Here is an 18938-nt window from a genome sequence, read left to right as displayed (position 1 = left end):
GAGTGGCAAAGCTGCTTTTCTTCTCTTAGGTGTTAAAAGGGGCGTGAGTCTCGGGGCCCTGTGTCTGGTCACCAGACTGTGAAATGAATTATTCCTTTGAAGCCACTGGTTTCTGAAAAACGGGAGTTTGGCCAGAAGACCGAGGCAAACCGACATAGTGTCTGGTCTGTCGGTGGGTCTGGGTTGTTTTGGTTTGTCTGCTGTGCCCCGACGTCTCCCTCCTGCCATTAGAGCTGAGCATGAGACGGATTTTCCCATTGAACCGAGATGTTGTCTCCGGCTGTCCCCCTCTGTGGAAACAATAGAAAGGGAAGATGACAAAGAGAAAAGATGCTGAATTCGGACAGCCTACGGAGAGAGAGATTGTTATATATAGTTTTTCTCCATGGCAACTGAGAATAATAAAGTTAGGGGAGGAAGAAGAAGAAGAAGAGGAAGAGGAAGAGCGCCAAAGTCCTTAACCTGACCTGTCATTGCTTTCGCTCCCTGGTCTCCAGGGACTCCACTCCTCTTTTTCCTGACAGATAAATCACTTGAGACTATCTGGTCCCTCTCTCATGACAAAGTCTCTCCTGTTGTCGGGATTTTTGAAGGCTTTCTCCTTGGTCAGGGTCAGGGTTGATGTTCTTATGTAAGGGGATTAGACTTGTGTCCCAGTGTGGACTGGGACAGGTTGACTGCAGTTACAGGGTGGGCAGCATTTGTAACTCTTGTGAGTAAGATGAATACCAACAGTGACTTCAGCTGTTATTCTGCCAAGGATTTCACGTTCAAACCATTTCATTAAAGATACATTTAAGGCTGTTCAGAGGTCTTCAGATGGAGGAAATTAGACCTGCATTAGATGACTGATGATCTGTGTCTGTGAGAGGCAATATAACAGCAAAACACAGTCCACATGTTATGACTTTTAAAGGGGTGTACAGTCACTTTGTTAGAGCTGGGACAGCTGCCTGACAGACAGTGGCAGTGAGAGCAGTGAGAGTGATCACAACAGAAAAACCAACCAAAACAATCAGCTGGAAGAGGAGCTCCGTAGAGCTGGAGGACAAGAATTGTCCACATTTAAAGCTGTTCACTAATTCACCCGTCGACCAACGTCATGTCTCTTCTTGCCACATCTGTGCTAGTCACTTCTTGTGTGTACTATGACTATTACTGTGACTATTGTAGGAGGTGATCAATCAGCAGTATTTGTATACACATATTTATATGTTGTTAATATAAAATACAGATTATTACTATTTACTCATTGAAATAGAAAAACATGAAGAACATCATAATGTGTTGACCTGGCCTCCAAATTCACTAGATCCCAAATCGATCAAGAATCTGTGGGAGGATTCATAGAGGCCCCTCCCCTCAACACATAGGACCCAAACATCCTGTTTACAGACAACACAGGACACCCTCAGAAGATCCATGTCCATTCTCTGATGAATCACAACTGTTTTGGAGGCACAAGGGAGACTTACACAATATTAGGAAGGTGGTCATAATGTTATGCCTGGTCGGTATATGTCTGCACTTTTATAACAAAGATTGTATTTCTGTTAAGTTCAAAAAAGCCTCAATACATCCACTTGATTCAATAAACATGATAAGTTTATACGTTTAAAAAAAATGCCAGTAAGACTCATGGTGTTGAATGAAAGACATTCAGTGTAAATATGACATTTTCATGTGAGTCAGTAGGTTTCAGACCTCGCATCGTTGAATCATGGTGGATCAGTGTTGCTTCTTTCTTGCTTGACCCCCCTGCGTTACTTCCTGTTAAGAGGTGTATACCGAGATGTCACAATTCTTGATATTTCTTGTCATTTTATCATTTTGATCTGTGAATAAGAACACGGAAAAGATGAGTCAAGTTCATTTTGTCATCTCCAGACGACGAAAAATACATTTTATTGTGAAGTGTAAGAGTTTGTGATGCTCTTCGTTTATCTCAGTCTTTTTGCCTGTTGCTCAATAGTTACACATGTGTTGTGTGTAACAAGCTCTGGACAGCAGGGGGCAATGTCATAGCAACCCTGACCTGGAGGACTCTGTGCAGACTGAGGGAGGAGAATGAACAGCAGAGTAGAGTAAGTCGTGAGAGGCAGATTTTTTTTTTTTTGGACGAATTTGAACATAAATATATCCCTCGACTTTCACCCACTCCACCCACTGGGCCGATTTAGGCAGATCAAAGAAAGAATTTTTACTTAGAAAACGTGAAATAGTCCAACTTTTATATTTCACATTAAGAGTTTTCGAAAGCACTCAGAATAGTGTCTTTATATCCCAGTGGCTTGGCAACATGGCACAGAGCAGGCACAAACATCTTAGGCCACTCCTGTGCTGCATTTAAACCGACTTATTCCTGCCTGTTTTTTAGTCTCCTCCTGCCGTATATCATCCCTCCGTGGGACTGCGTGTGTTCTAGTCACAGCATGACCGGCCTTCACCGAAAAGAGTCCGCCGGCACCGTCGTTTACTGAAGTCACACCAGGTGTCAGCCTGTGCTTGTATGGCTGAAGCTCAGCTCTGTCACAACAGCATTCAAAGGTTCCTAAGAGGGTTTCAGATAGTCCGACACATGTGCTTCCAAGAGGTTTTAGCTGGAGCGTTTGGGTACTTTACTGTGGGCTTCTTTAAGTCGGAGGGATTTGAAATCAGCCTGCAAGCCTCCTACAGACAGATGATGTTCAATCCAGGGTTATTTCTTGGCTGAGGTGGTGAGATTCATTTCAGATTACACTGGTTAGCACTTTATGCCAGTCTCAGCTTGCTCCCTGGATCCAGACTCCCACATAGAAGAGCTCATTATCTCAGATCGCTCGCTCCTCCCACCTTTGCTCCTGTCCCAGTCTCCCTCGTTTCCCTCCCTCCCTCCCTCATCTTTGACAGGACTAGACAAGATGACTCGCAAGGTGTGGGTTGCCTTGGCAGCGGGCCCCTCCCTGTCTAAACAGCTGGAAGCACAGGGATACTGTGAGGAAAGTTGGGGTTTTGGCAGAGACCGAGAGGATGAGTAAATGTCGCCTGGCTCGGTTTCTGTAAACGCATTTTCGTCCATCTCTTTCGGCGCACGTTGTCAATCCATGCAAATAAACGGTGAAAGTTCATGTGAGGCTAAAAACTAAATACGCGCAAAGTGCAGTGGAAACAGTCTTAGTGGTACGTCATGACTCACATGCGGACTGGAGAATCGGGACCACCAGCTGTTTATCCGAACAACCCAACCAACAGTAGTAGATGTGCCCTTCTTGATATTCTGTTAAATGAATTTGACATATGAACAGAAACCTGATGTGTGCTTTATGAAGTCACCCACTGTCATCCTCATTGTGTTTTCGGTTGTCTTCCGTTCTGTCTTTTGTCCTCCCTCTCTTTTGTTCCCATTCACTCACGCATTATGAGTAATCCTCATAATACATCCTTTGCTGATGTTTTCGGGGAATTAATATATTAGTCAGACTAGCACAGACCCCTGTAATATAGCTCACAGAGAATACCCTTGGTTGACTCATTCAGCCTGCTTTATTTTATAGTTGTCAGACAGTTTTGTTTTTCCGTGCACATATACAAACACAGATGGACACTGCCTTAGACTTGCTTTCAGTTCCACTCATCTGTTCGGTCGAAAAATCTCACCTAACTGACAGTGACAGAGACCTGCTAAGGCTGCTAAGTAAACACTCTTATTGGGCTGAATGCCCACTTTCTGTATCTGTCAAGGGGCTGAAGGCAGCAGGGGATTACAGAAGGTGCCATTTCCTGGTAGAGATGGATTAAGGTTTATGTGTCGTACAATTGCTCTTAACAACTTACCACATGCCTGAATGTAGTCCGTCCTGCAGCCAGCAACGATTCACTTATTGTACAAAGAAGTTACTCGACTGACTTGCAGTCTATATAGACGTTGAATTGATTTTCAGGGGAAAATGTAAAAGGATGTGACCTCATCTGTCACAGTAAAGATCTCGGAAAGTTTACTTAATGAAGTAATGCAAGCCCTCTAATGGAAATCTGAAATGCTCTGATGGCTCCAGAGTCCTCTGGACTTCAGGGGAACTGAGGAAAAGTTACCTAATCACATTTCAACGTGAAACCGACTTCTGGTGTTAATTTGTTTATTAAAGGAAGGGGGAGTGTGCATGTTCTTTCCCAGCGTTTTATACTCCAGCTTCACATTCACAGACAAACACATTCACACCCAGATGCTTTGTAGAACTGCTTCTAGAGAGGCAAAGAGTTGGGGCTTGATTATCAGCTACACATTTTTGCCACCAATAACGACTTCAGTCAAACTACTGGAGCATTCATTCTTGACTAGAATTTAAGCTATTTTTAACTTTTACTCTTCTAGCTACCTGCTGGAACTGGCAAGATCTTCTGCTACAGATTTGATACTCTACCACAAGTCAACACAGTTCTCTTTATAGTCAATTTTAATATATTTACAGGATGCCATTCTGCCATAAGTGGTTATCACGTCCACCACCAATTAGAAACTCCAATCGTGCTCCTTAGTTTAGGTAAGGAGTGGCACTTTGGTAGAGCATGCAGGAGGAAGGATTGATAAAACAGCAACACACCCACTTGCTCATTGCGAATGACCTGCTTTGTTCTCACATATGCTGAATAGGACTGTGCACAAAAGTTACACGTATGAGCCGGTGGGGTAAAGTTATTTTAATGTCCTGTCCGTTGGACATTTGCATTCTCTTCATCCTCCTGTCTGTTACAGTTCTCTGTTCCATACGTCTGGGCATTTTAGTATCACAGAATATAAACAAAAGCTTTAACATCAAAACTCCAGAGCTTTCCTTTTATATTGTCTTTAATATAGTCTACAGGTGATGTTTTGTGAGGATAATGAAGCATTCATTTCTTCAGTTCTCCTCGTGCTTTACCCTGTTATCATTTCCTGCTCTCTAGCGGACTTGTATCTACAAAGTTTGTTGGATTTCAAAGTGTCCAACTGGTTTATTTCTGGGCAACATCACACTTCCCCAGTGTTTCAGCATGAATCTATGACCAGCACAGAATTAAAAAATTAGAGTAACTGGAATTTTCATCACCGTGCGATTCATTGTTAATCATCTCTGGTCCGTGATTCAAGTTGAAATGGTTGAGCAATCGGTATGAAGTGTATTTTTCTTATCTAAACACAACATTAGGTTAATCTTCATTTTGGTTCAGTGGTAAACTTATGACGTAGGCTGTGTCACCAGACATCAAGTAAACAGTTCTACTTGGTGGAAAAGAATCATCTGCATTACTTCATCTTTTCTGTAGAAAGAACACAGAAATGTCTGCTCTGTGTTGGGTCATTACTCAGAGCCGTGTTTGTGTGGACGTTTCCCTCCTTTGGAGTGAGTCTGTGGTGGCGTGGCTGCAGCAGCTCTGTGTTGACACAGACCTGATCAGCTGTGGACCACCAGGTAGACCCCTGTGTCTTCCACCTGGCTCTGTTTTCGCATTCTGCGGGATGATTTATTTCAGAGAGAGAGAATGACGACTATGACCCAGCGATTCAGACCACGCAGACCTGAACATCCTGGAGAAGCCAGTAAAAAATTATCCGCTAAGACGACTATTCCAGCATCTCAGCGGCAGACGGGAGGAGACTGAACAGGGGCTGAAGAGGGCTGGCTCTGTTGTGGTCTGTTCTCTTGAGCCTGTGGAGGTGGTGGTTGATTGGAAGATGTCATCCCTGATAGAAAACTGATCCCAGCCCCTCTGTGGCTGTATAATAGAACTGGGCAGCATCTTCAGCAGCCCACTACTTAACCCTTGCTGTGTGAAGGAGTGATACCACAGGTCCTTCCTTCCTGCTGCTGCTGTGAAGTTGTACCCAGTAGACCACATTCGTGTAACTGCTATTGTGTTTGATTTCCTATTTTCGTATTATTTGATGTTTTACTTTTTTATCTCCTGTTTGCCTTGTCCTCTGGGCTGTTTGCTCCTGTGACACTGCATATTTCCCCATCGTGGGACAATTACAAAAAGGTTTATCTTGCCTAGCAAAGTGAAAGTCAGATTGCAAGGATGACCTGTCATCTTCCTTTCCTGACACCATGCAGATCCGGAAACATGCCTGTTATGATTGATTGATTGACCAACGGATAGTTTACGTTGGAAATTGCACAAGGCTGTCCATCAAGGTTAGTAGAAAGGAATCTGTTAGACAGGCATCCAGCAATAACAAACACACTGGACACTGATTTATGTGTCCCCGTCCATACAGTGTCTGCCCGCGAATACAAACACTAGAAAGGGGGTGAACCAGTGACGGCAATTCAACCCCCCAGGAGCATCCCAGTCAGGAAGCAGCATCGCATCAGACAGGGGAATAACAGGAAGAGGTACCTGGCTGATGCGCCAATGGAAACAGCCTTTTATGGGCTGACCAATTTAGCCAGGGTTCAAAGACTTAGGAGAAGGCCTCCAGCGAGGAGATTGGTTGAGAAAACAACCCCTCACCAACTCCGGCTGAAGAGCTTCTCAAGGCAAACCCCACTAATTGTTGGTTGTGAGTGTGTGGAGGACATAAACAACCGCTGCTTAAATGCTGTCAGAGTGGCAGCCTGAACAGCTTAGTTAGAGAGGCGATAATAAGCTTTGAAATCTCCAATTTAAAATGTGTTATTATGGCTGTGGCAGCATGTAACACGCGCTCCCTCAATTGCTCTCAACTGAAGCCCGCCACGAAACCATGGAACTTCCAGCGGGATCACGGGTGAAAAACTTCCCTTTAATCCTTTCCCTTTTCCTACGCATCTTTTTCTCACACGACTCACTCATCCTTGTTATCTTAATGCTCACATTTCCCTTTGTTTTTCCCCTTTATCTATCCGCTCCCTTGAAGACTTGGCAAAAGTCTGAGCGTGTGGTCATTGAGGGGTTAATGCTAAGGTCAGGCATCAAGGGAAGGTCACTCATGTTCACCAACCCCCATCTCTGCCTCCAATAATGCCAGTGCCATTGGGGTCTAATCCTTCAGGGTAATTGCATCGCTGCTGTCCACTCTTTTAAATATAGCATCCCCTAATTAAAGCTGACAGTGGGGGGTGGCGGGGCAGACAAGGATTCAACAGGTCGCCTTGTTTTGAAGACACCGGACGAGAAGAGGTGGGGTTCGGGTATTAAGACCTACCCACCGCCCCCCCCCGCACTTTTCTTGTCCCGAGCATGTGGCCCCCTGCCTCGGGGGTCCGAATAGTTTTTTTGTGAGCTAGCTAATTGCGGGGGATTTAAACGTGGCTCATCTCGGATTAACCTGAATGACAAAAGAACAGAGAGTTGAGTGTTTGTGGTCAGCGCAACAGACTGTAACAGGACATTTAGGCTATAAATCACACTCGCCGTTACGTCACACAGAGCAGTTCTCACCCACACAGCCTGCATCACACCAGGGATGCAATGAATGACTACTTTCATTAAGACCATCGATCATTTGTTTAGTCAATAGAATGTCACTGTGTCACACAGTCCAAGGCTGTGACCAGCAGCTCAAAGTAAAACAAATACAGGTGTGAGAAACTGGTCAGATTTTTAGTTCTAACGTTAAAAAAAATGCTAGTCCCACCTCTGCTGTAATGCAATGGAAAACCGTCCCTGCCTCCAGACTCGTTTCCTGGCAAACACCCATATCTGTCACACTCCACACACCTCCGGATTGTTGTGCAATCACGAGCAGATTATCCTCTCAATTGAATCTGCGAAAAACACACGTCAGAACTTATCAGTGCCGAAAGTGATGCCTGTAAAGTTGCTAGTTTTATCCGACCAGTGGCTCAAAACCAAAACGCATTCTTATCGTATGGGCTATATAAACAAGCGGCAAACCCTGCTGAGATTCTCAAATCACAGTTAATTATATTTTCAGACCTTGTGCCAGTGTTTTCACAGGAGAGGAGTAATGTGATGAATGAGCTTGTAATTAAGCAACTTCAACAAAGATAAGTGAATTGACATGAAACAATTAGGAACTATTTGGTCTTAATTCTTCACCACTTCACGCATGGATTGTCAGATTTTTTCCATTACTGATTCATGATTTTTTAAAATCAAAACTAATTCAGTCTGAGATGCGGGAGTAGCGAGTGGGTGTTTTAGAAAACTGTGAATGTTGACAGATTTACTTCCTATTGTTTCCCCTGATCAGCACTTTAGAGAGAAGCTAAGCTCAACTCCCTCATTTGACCCCCTGTCCTTGAAGAGTCAAAGTTCATATGAAGCTCTAAATCAGGCTGACGATCGAGAGTATCGTTGTTTTTTTTTTCTTGCTCTTTCAGAGAACGCATTAAATTTCGGTGTTAGTTTACATGAGTCAGCCTCGGATGTCTATGAGCTCGTGGGAGGGTGATGGAGAAGATGGGCGGGGGCTGATTATTTCTGTCTGGGCGTGCATGTGTCTTACCAGTAGACTGCTGTAGTAAACAGAGTGAAAGCCTCCCAGCTCTGTCACGTTGTTTCGATCCCGCCGTCTGTCACATTAACTGCGCCTGGTGTGTTCACCCCGAAGCTCGGCATTATTTTAGGAACTCAGAAACAAAGTACAGAGCAGGTTCGATCGCGGCTGGGACTAAAACTTTCAATACCTGCTGTCCTTTGGACCTGGGAGATATTGATCACTGTTTCTGCTGAAAGTCAAGGAGCTTACTTCTTCTGGGAAGTGGATTTTTTCTATGGCAAGTAAATTTAATGTAAGGAAAGTTTTCTCTCAGATTCTACCATGAAATGGCTTCTATTAATTAAGATGTGTTCGGTAAATGTGTTGCGTCCTGTTTTTAGCATGTGTTCTGTCAGTTTTCATTCATTATCTTTTGAGTGGAGTAGAGTAGAGTGGTGACTGTTTCCACTATTATCCAGTCCATTGATGGGTTTGATATGGTGACAGACAAGAATGAGCAGCAAAAATCTACAATCACATGTTTGGTTTCGTTGCTTGACAAATGATCAAAATGTTCAGTTGATTACGAGCATACAGACCATCAGTGATGGTTTTATTTTTCTCTTTCCTCTGTCTGGTGTGGAGCTGTGAAGAAAGCGTGTGTTCAAATTTTCACAGACCACCTCTTCAAGCCTGTTTTCCTCCTATGTCTGCATATTTCACATCTGCTTCTTATATCAACAGAGCAGTGTACCCCCTGGCACCCACCGGCGTACTGTGCTTTTCCATATTCCAAATTGGAAGTGGTTTCCAAATGATCAATTTCCAAGTCATATTTGGAACAGCTTGCGTCCAAATCGGCGGTAGTTCTAATTTGACTTGGAATACCCAGTTCCTTTTTTTTTTTTTTTTCGCCCTTCTTGCTTCCTCCTTTTTTGGTCTTGTTCACCGCCCTTCTTGTCTGTCTCTCCTTCTTCTCCTGCCCCGAAGCTGTGGATAGGAAGGCTGGTTGCGTCACAGTACAGCCAGCGCTGCCTGAGACAGCACTCTGTACACTTGACTTTATTGAAGCGAGAGAGAGCAGCTGCCGGTGAGTGCTGTTATTCTCATGTGTGTTGTGTTGATCATCCTCAGTTGAATGGTGTCGACCCTTGCTTTGTTTGGGTCCGGGAGGATTTAACGGTGTCTTTCTCCTGAAGCTCGAGTGTGTTGTTTTCCTCTGTGACGACACTGTGACAGTGGCATGTGTCATTTGGGTGTCATGTAAATATTTGACTGTGCTGCAGGGTTTGGGGTCAGCCGTGTTTCCGCTGAAGTCTGCCTGAAAACAAACAACATTTTAATGTGTTTAGCTCTCACTTTAGCCTTCTTCTAAACATATAAAGCAGTTGAGATGTCTTGTTGCTCGTAATTGTTCTGCTGCGCTGGAAAAAAAAAAAAAGAGTCTGCATCCAGTCCTTCAGTAGGAAAATGAGTTATTTTCGCTGCATGTTGAAACATACCTTTGTCTGGAATGCATGGACTACTTTAAAAAAAAGAAGTTATAGTATTTCCTGTGAGCATGTTTGTTCCTGAGTTACTTTTCTGTGGCAGTTGCTTTCACTTGGAGCTCCTGTGTGCAGACACATGGACCCTAGGGCAGTATCTGAGATTGTTTGTATGGCACTCCGCTCTATGTGGTAGAGACAAAGAAAGAAAAGACAAAGGAAACGTGACAAAGGAAATGTGACATAAAGTGCAGCGCTGTCCACAGTAGTTTGAGTCAACACCCTTCCATTTGCATGGCCACATACTGCCAGAAGTAATACAAATCGTGTTTGGATTAATTAAATCCTCTTTCTTCCTGTATGCACGTCAAAATGGTACTGATGTGTTATGAAATTGGAGCACTTCTTCTGAGAGTGTACTTGTAATCTGGGAAAAACCACTCCTCTTCCATCATGTGTCACTGTGCAGAGGAGGATGACGTTATGAAACACTGTGTACACTTATGGTAATCTATCAGGTGTTCAAATACTGTAAAAACAGAAATAGGTCACACAAACTGATCTGGACTTTCTTACATTAGTCTGATGGGCTGGATGTGGTGTGCTTTCCGTGGGGCTCTCAGATTTCCTCATCTGGAGGCGCTTGGTGAGAGTCTGAAGGCTCAGAAACGCAGTTGGTCAAGTGATCATTCAAACCTATTCCAAAGAAGAAAACAAGCAAGAACGGTAATATGATTACCCAAACTGTTGTAAACATCCACCACAGTTTACAGACTGACATCCTGCTTCAACTTGGGTCTGCTGTAGTCCTGTGTTGGATCATTACCAATATTACAGCGCTCCACATAAACTGTTTGATAAATGACCCCTGACTAAACCATTTGCTGTGAACAGTAGTCATCCGTTTAAAGATCAGCAACCATATCTAGACACAGGAGGTCCGTCATGCCTGAATATGGACCTCTGATAAGAACGTTGTTCTACATCACAGGTTCAAGAGGTGGATTAAACAGCGTTTGTGCTTCTTCTTCTACTTCTGAGCTGAAGAAGATGGATGAGTGGGGAACCGTATGCATGAAAACTCACATCCCAGTTGTCTTTATATTTAGCTTTGTTTGTAGATATTCTATGAATCTTCACAGATAAAACTGGACACTTTTGCGTGGTGTCCAGCACTGTTGGTACTAATCGATACCCTTTGACCTGATTCAGCAATACACAAATATTTTCACAACTACATGATCATCTAGAGCAGCGGTGTGAAACTCATTTTAGTTCGGAGGCCACATGCAGCCCGATCTGATCTCAAGGGAGTCTGGCCTGTGACATAACAGAATAATAACCTATAAATTAAAATGTTTACATTTAGTGAACTATACTTTAACAAAACATTTTATTATCTGACATTTCTGAAGAAGAGTAAGTGTGATTTCGGGGCATCGGTGCCATCTACTGTTTAGTTCCTGGGTCTCAGCGTTGTGTTGTACCTGAAACTCTTACTAAAAGGGTGTGAACCCTAGTGGACAAACTAGGAATAGCACTTACTTTTATGGAACTTTATCGCACTTTGCAAATTCATCCATGGGCCAGACTGGATGCTGTGACGGGCCTAGTTTTGGACCCTGGGCCATATGTTTTGATTTGGGAGAGGCAAGCACTGTACGTCGATTTGTTGCTTCTCCCTTTTGAATGACAAATACACACTACCACCACCTGCTGGTGTGGAGAGTTATTCCCTCTTGTACAGGTGCAAAACGTAGGTGCCAGCTGGCTGTTGGGTGTAATGTCTGAGGTGTGTTCAAGTTCGACGTCATGAGGCAATCTGCTGCAGTTCTTTGACGGTGACTTGGTGTGCTTGGGGCCTTAGACTCCGTTTTATAGCTTTATGGCATGTATTTTCCCATCATGTGGTGTGTCTATCTACTGTTGTATTCATCTCTTCCTTTCTGTAAATTGTCCTTGGGTGACTTGAAAGGCGCTTCTTAAATAAAATGTAATAAAATAATAATAATAATAATAATAATAATAATAATAATAATAATAATAATAATTATTGTTATTATTATTATTATTATCATATGGTGATAATCAGATCATAATTCACACTTACGGTCCCGGTAAACTTGGCAGGGGTAGGGAAAGCATCCAAAAGGAGGTAAAATAAGTTTAACCTTTCAGGGTATCAGTTGATTTAATATAAATCATTACACACTCCTGCTTTCTTGGTTTTATTTTCCCTCACGTATACCGGCCTTGAAGTGCTTCGGCCATTGTCAAACACTCCTCCTTCTTACATATGAAGCCTGCTAGTGAATGAATACTATCACCAGAATTTATCACTGCGGTCCCTTTTATGAACGTACTTAACGCATGTTTGGATAATACACACGTATACACACACACACAGAGTCACGCACACACTTTGCTCTCTCCTGGAAGGATGCAGTACAACAAGTGCCTCTGTTTGAGTAGATCCATATGTGTGCAAGGCGTCAGGACTGCACTATACCACAGTCGGTAGAGAGAGAGAGAGAGTCGGTTAATAGGGAACAGGCATGCAGACAGGCGGGTAGTCTTGTTGCATAAAGGCCGCAGTAAAACCCAGGGCCTGGTTCTAACCCGCCGCCTCCTCGTCCAGCCAGAGGACAGATGGCAGCAGAAGAAAGCGAGCGGTGGTGGCTCTCTCCCATGCCACTCCTCAACAGATGCATCGTTTATTTATTGAATAATAAATCGGACCCGGGCCAGGCCTGCCTAGACTCTCACTTTGATCTCCCGCAGCCTCACTCTGTGCTGTTTTCAATCCCACCTACTGGGTCCCAGCTAATGGCAACCCAGCGTAATGTTTAAGAACGTAGGCCCTCTTCAGAACACAAAGGGGGCCCTATGGGGTTGTGTGATCTGCTCCCAGGAGGACAAGGACAACTGGCTAGGTATCCAAAAAGGCGTGCAGCTGAATTTGACCTGAGTCAGTCTCTGTCAGCGCTGCTTGATGAAAAGCACACACTTGTTCTACAGGCATTTGACTCTTTAAACCTTTTCTTTGACAATCCATCATTCCTACTGCAGTAGCTGATATTGTATTTTTAGCTCATAAGCAAAGTCCTTGCAGAACAGCTGCAAGCAGCATGGTAAGAGGCTGGAGAAAAAGTCTAACTGGTCAAAGATGAGGGATGAACCTCATATTCTGATGGGTGTGGAGTTGGTTTAGTCATTTATATAATGATAATGGTATTATACAAGGCCATAGGACTGGACTGTGGTCATTGCTGATCCTGAATATTTTTTATACATCCTTATATATTCATTTCATATCTGTTTCTATGTAATGATGCTACTGGACACAGGACGAATAAAGAATGTATACAACACTCAACTGAGGAAACTTTTCTTTTACCATAAAAAGTGTTTTTAATAATAAAATATACATATAAAAATAAATACACAAACAAAGTAGGTATTGGTTGACCTGTTATGATTGTTTTCCTTAAAATGTTCTGTTATAGATGTGGAGACACTTGACCTTGTGTCCAAACTAATTAGATTTTCCACCACCGATGTTAGTTTGATAGCAGCTCAGTTCTGTCTAAATCATGACATTTTTAAACTGGCCATCCCTAATGTACCTAACAGGATGTGAAAATGTTGCTCGGGTTCGGATAGAGTTGCTCTTGTTGTATTCACCAATAGACAATAGAATTTACACAACAGTGCAGCAATAAATCCGAACTGCATGTGCGTTGTGTGTTGGGTGTTTTGTTTGAAATTGGTTTCATGATATAATATCGTGATTGAGCCTTCTCAACCTTATACATTCTACGGTACATTTGTGTTTGCGGTGTACGGCGGCGGCGTATGCACACAGGTCGAAGGTCAGCGCACTTGCATGACAGACTGTGAAAATGAGACAATAACTGTCTTTGTTTCAGCCGTAGACTATGAACCATTGATGATGCGTGCTTGCGTCTACGTTTTGGATTATCTTTGACTAGTTCGACTTTCTAGACAGTGTGAGTTGGTCCGACCAAAGTCTGTCTGGATGTCTGACTTCACTGCACTCGTGCTGCGTGAACAAGACCGTGCATGACTGTTGCTGGTCTAGTGCGAACCAATCATTTGTGTGCGTGGGTGTATTTATTGGGATGCACTTGAGCGCTTTTCTTTTTGCGTGTGCGGAAAAAGAAAAAGAGAAATGACAAGGCGGGGGTGGGTGTGTGTGATGGGGGGAGGAGGGGGGCTTGGGGGTGGGACTCCTCCTTCCTCCTTCTTTTCCATGACTGATGAACAGCCGCGTTAATGCAATCATAGCTTAGCGCTGAGGAGAGTATCTACCAGTTGCCAAATCAGTGATAGCTTGCATGTCAGGACAGGACCTTAAAGCAGCCCTTTTCTGTGGGAGTGGAGTGATGGGGAGCATTAAAGTTGGCCCATGTAATTAAACACACTGTAGCTGGATGTCACCCACAGTCTCAACAAAGACTGAAGTGCAGAGAGACATTTTAAACTCTGACAGAAGGTTGGCCCAAACAATACATTTTGTGCTCAACTTCACCAAACAGCAGTATCCGTTATCCACAATGTGAGGCGACGGTGTTGCGTGTATATTCGGGTTAGCTCTGATTTTATGTGCTCCATAATGTGTGTGCGTGTGTGTGTGGAGGTCGGTGATGGCCGCTTGGAACAATGATAGGGAGTTGAGTTTGCTCTATGGGTGTGGGCACCTCCATGACAAACAGCTGTGTGTGTGTGTGTGCTACAGAAGAGCCGTTATGTGTGGGAACTCCTGTTTTCCCAATATGCCAATAAAAGATAAGATTTGTTTTTATTCTTCGGCCGTTTGTTTTTCTGTGCGACGCGGTGAGTTTATGCGTTGGTCATACAGTAAAGTCTACCTCGGCGGTCTTGCGCTTCCCGGCCCGATACATACACACTCTTAACGCAAAAATAACATTTATGAAACGTTTTATCTCAGGCACACTTCTCTTCCTGCTCGCCCATGCTATGCTGCGTTTAAAGGGGCTCGTGCTTACGGGTTCTGGAGGAGTGTCCACGTGTATGGGCACCCTCTTGTGGTTCTCATTACCACTCAGTGGGAAAATCTACTGACAGGTTTGCGAGCTGTTGAAACAGTGGATGCTAAGAGTTTTCTCTGCATTTTTATAATATATCTGACGAAAATGTTCTCAACAGCTTCATCCTTTGCATACGTTGAGTTGCCCGGCTGTTAGCTTGCTAATCTGTTAGCCTCTGGTGGATCCTAGGGGCCAACAGTTGCCTAGCAACTACGCGCAGCTTGAGATTGAAGCATTTTGTCTACACTGCATCCCATGTTGTAACCACATGTTCAGTTTGAAGGCATTAATACTAATAATTATTAGCCACATCTGGTTTTCCAAGATATTTTTTCTTGAGCCTTTTACCACCCCTCCATATTTTGTAGTCGGCAAAATATCTGAGCAGAAAACGGAGCTTGTTATTTTTTGCTGCTGCTTTGAACTGGTAAAATAAGACAAATATTCAAGCGACTGTTGCCAATTACTTTTAAACTGAACTTTTTAGCCGCTGTTGTGAGGTTAGTGCACCTCCTGGGAATGTCTCATCCACTGCGTGGAACTTATCCTGCATGGTTCAGGGAAACGGCTGTGCTCTTTAATAGTGGAGACGTATGTTTGCCTAACCAACCAATTAGTCCTTAAAGAGTTTGTAAGTGTGGTGTTAGTTTTGTCAAGAGACAACAAAGGAAGGTTGTTGTACTCTGTGACTTCAAACCAGATGGAAACATCCAGGCCTGAGAAATGAAGCTGCAGTTCCTCAAATGTAAACTTGAGGCTGGCCTCATGGACCTCCACGTTAAAATGCTCAAGTTTGCACCAGAATAAACGTAATGTTTGCTGCCTTGTACAAAAGACCATAGAAGAAATCTTACTCTACATTTTCTAGAACTTATTTAAACCTAATTTAGAGGTTGTCTTGATTTAGGTGGAGTCAAGGTTTCAAGACGGCACCGCCCACAAACACCACACTGAGCTTTAAACTTGCTCTTAAGGAGGGTTTGCTCAGCTTTGTATAAAACCAGTCCCTCGATTGATGAGACTGGAAAAGCCACACTCGTTTCAAGGAAGATGATGGGTGCAGAATCTCTTCAGAGGATGACCTTAGAGCAGCACAGATATACACTCTTACATTTTTCTATACAAGCTATGTGAAAGTGTCAATCACATGGCGGGGAGGGATGAGAGGGTTGTTGAAGTCTGTGGAAAAAAATGAGGACAAACCTCACACAAATACGAGTCAGTGGTACCTCTTCCCTGCAGAAGACTGGCTAATATTTTCAGGAAGTGCACATCACATCAGGTTTTAATCTTATCAGTATATTTAAGTATTGGGACTTCTTATCTTTGAGTAAGTAGGTGTAAAAAAAAAAAAAAAAAAATCTTTATAGCTTCAGTTATTTATGTATCAATTCTAAAGACATCAACCTCCAACCCTTTGTTTTATTCCACAAACATTACAAGTCGTTCTTCATCTCTCATGGGATACATGTTGTGAGAGAATCCATAGCCTGCGGCTCTTAGAACCCCTCCTTTAAACGTGATGCAAACACACACAGTGATATTACATAAGTGCTAGGTGTGCTCTGGCAGGACACGCTGTTCCGGAGGAGGGCTGAGTGAGGCCGGAGGGGATGGGGGGAGGGGGGTGCGCGGTTATTTAGCAAACGTACATACAAGAGTGTAGTTTTGACTTTTGCAAAACCAGTAAGAGCATTACTGAGCAGAATCTCTTCAAAGCAGCTCTGTGATGGATGGGCCTCCTATCGCACTGAGTCACGTCTGTAATCTGGGTTTGAATTTATCTGCGGCCTTTCCCTCAGTGCGTCATATAATTCCATACACAAAGACTTATTACCAGCAGATTGTCCGGCTCGCGGGGATGTGGCAGGCTGTCCAGACTTATTTTAAATTGCCCTCAGGAGACAGAATTGTGATGGTGGTCAGGTGAAAGCAGCCAAATTAAACTCTCTGGCTGTTGCTCTCAACCCACAAGCTCAGTCCTTAATTATAAATCACGTTTAAGACACTTGAATCCGAGCCTAAAATAACTCTACTCCTATTTATTGTCTTTAGAGTCGGCTGCGTGAAATAGTCTGTTCTGTCCTGAAGTAAATCAAACTCTCAGCGTTAGCAGCGGGTACGCCGTGTGCTGTAAAGTGTGTCGACGCAGCCGTGAGGTGTCGTGCACGGAGGATTAAGTGTTAAGGTCGTAATCCTGACTCACCCCAGGAGACTCCCATCATCTTCCTTGAAACAAGTACAGCCTCATTACAGCTGAGCGGCTGCGGTGCTGCTCATCGATGACACAACCTTGGAGCGGACATGCCTGCGTTAGGAAGTCCATAAATGTATGCGGGGGGAGATTTGCAGGATGTGTGGAAACAACGGTGCATAAGCAGGTGCCACGTGGCACTGGATGTGCCAAGCTAAGGCGAGGGCCACCGCGGGGCCCGCCGTTTGTGTTCTCAGCTGTCGAGGAGAGGCGATGAAGGTGGGGCCGTGTGTGTGTGTGCTTGTGTGTGCGTGTGCTTGTGTGTGCGCATGCAACATTTTCATCTACAGTCATGCTCCCCCGGACCCCCTCGCTAATCCGGGCAGATCTGAGAGCAGGCATGCACGGGGGACACGCGACACACGACTCACATGACACATGTGGTGTCGCACGCACACACGCACTCGTAGTATGAGTCACGCGTGTCTTCCTCTCAGCTGTCCCGCACCTTCACCTTCACGCTGCTCCTCTTTCTCTGATCCTGCCCCAGAAAGGCCGGATAGTGAAAGTCGGGCCGACCTCGTCCCCAGTTATTAATCACCCATCTCATTGGTAGGAATGTTCAGTATTAGAAAAATCTCTGCTGCTCACATCCGCATCTCTGTTGGGCCCCATATCTTCAGGTATCTGTGCTCTGCGTGTGAGATCACAAGCTTTTCTAGGTTTATAAGAATTTTTTCCATTTGCTGTTTTTTTTAATTTTTTTTTATATTTTTTTTTTTGTTCACTTGCAAAGCCTTTCTTAGCCCTGTGATGCTCTCGTTTGTCTTGGCTAAGGCAACGCATTTTTTTTCAGCTGCTTTCGTTTCATCAGGAATGCGAACGGCACGACTTGATAGTTAGGAGAGCTCACCTTTCTGGGCTATTGTCTAAATATGGCATCTGATTCGCTCACATGTCTCCGGCTCGGCTGTCCGCCGTCCCACCTCGTGGAGAATTTACCACCTCAGCGTCAGTGAACATTTGACTCAGCCGTGAAAAATTGCACGTACAGGCGTTGTGATATCGACTTCAGAGAAGCATAAGCAGGTGATGTTGTAACAGATTCCTGTGACTTGTTTGCGGTCGCCTAGTGTTCAGTAGTGGTCAGTGACTCAGCCCGGAGGAGGGGGGTGTTTGTACCTGCAACTTGATGACATCAACTGCAATGATTGAGAAATGTCTTAATCCATTTATTTTTCTCAGTCCTCCTTTACTACGGTCAACACACCTAAACCACAATATTGGGTGACGGAGTACAACATTGGCATTTATAATGTCAACATCTGCCAGGTTTTGTCCACATGAACTAATGGCAACTGCTCCACCAGTTAGTTGCTAACTTGTCTTAAATGCTGTTCAAACTGAGACTGATTATAGCTACTTCCCCTTATTTTGTTCAGGCTCATAGCTCATTTGCTGCCTCCTGCCTCCATCTCTTTCTATTTAAAACTCGTCTCTGGTTGGGGGCTCTGCCTGGGCATACTGACCCTGGGTGTATGAGAGGAAGGGAGGAGTCTCTGCTGCTGGTGGCAGAGGACGGAGAAGAAAGGAACAGAGAATAAATAAAGAAGGGAAGACCCTGGCTCTTGGAGCTTGGAGAGTAGGGCTGTTTAATCTCTGTAGGACCGTCAGATGGCTTTGACAGAGCACAGGCACCAATTAGGCCGCAAGATTAGGGGGGCTTTGTACTTCTGAAAAGCTTCTGGACGGACCTTTTTATTCTTCCTTCCTGCCTTGGGTTTATATCTTCACTGGGACTC

At 44.1% G+C, this 18938-nt stretch overlaps 1 protein-coding gene and 1 long non-coding RNA gene across 6 annotated transcripts in view; one reads left to right on the top strand and one right to left on the bottom strand.

Annotated features, from left to right (window-relative positions):
• Window positions 1–18938, top strand: part of plekhg5b (pleckstrin homology domain containing, family G (with RhoGef domain) member 5b) — a 64849-nt gene that overhangs the window by 21927 nt on the left and 23984 nt on the right. The window contains exon 1 of one of the 5 annotated variants that reach the window (XM_047572446.1): window positions 8428–8696. The exons of 2 other annotated variants lie outside the window; for them this stretch is intronic. In XM_047572446.1, coding sequence (XP_047428402.1) covers window positions 8679–8696 — 18 coding nt within the window. In that variant the 5' untranslated portion in view covers window positions 8428–8678. Of the gene's footprint in view, window positions 1–8427; window positions 8697–8843; window positions 9474–18938 lie in introns of those variants that run through there. 2 more of the 5 variants (XM_047572448.1, XM_047572456.1) reach the window with 2 other exon arrangements.
• LOC124998403 lies at window positions 9785–18918 on the bottom strand. The gene is made up of 2 exons (XR_007111055.1): window positions 17149–18918; window positions 9785–10566 (listed from the first exon to the last, which is right to left on the bottom strand). It is a non-coding gene; the product is annotated as an uncharacterized LOC124998403 (long non-coding RNA).

This window comes from Mugil cephalus, chromosome 1 (genome assembly GCF_022458985.1).
Source record: "Mugil cephalus isolate CIBA_MC_2020 chromosome 1, CIBA_Mcephalus_1.1, whole genome shotgun sequence".
Classification (NCBI taxonomy): domain Eukaryota; kingdom Metazoa; phylum Chordata; class Actinopteri; order Mugiliformes; family Mugilidae; genus Mugil; species Mugil cephalus.
Note: the sequence above shows the minus strand (reverse complement) of the source record. Positions and strands in the feature narration are given on the sequence as shown.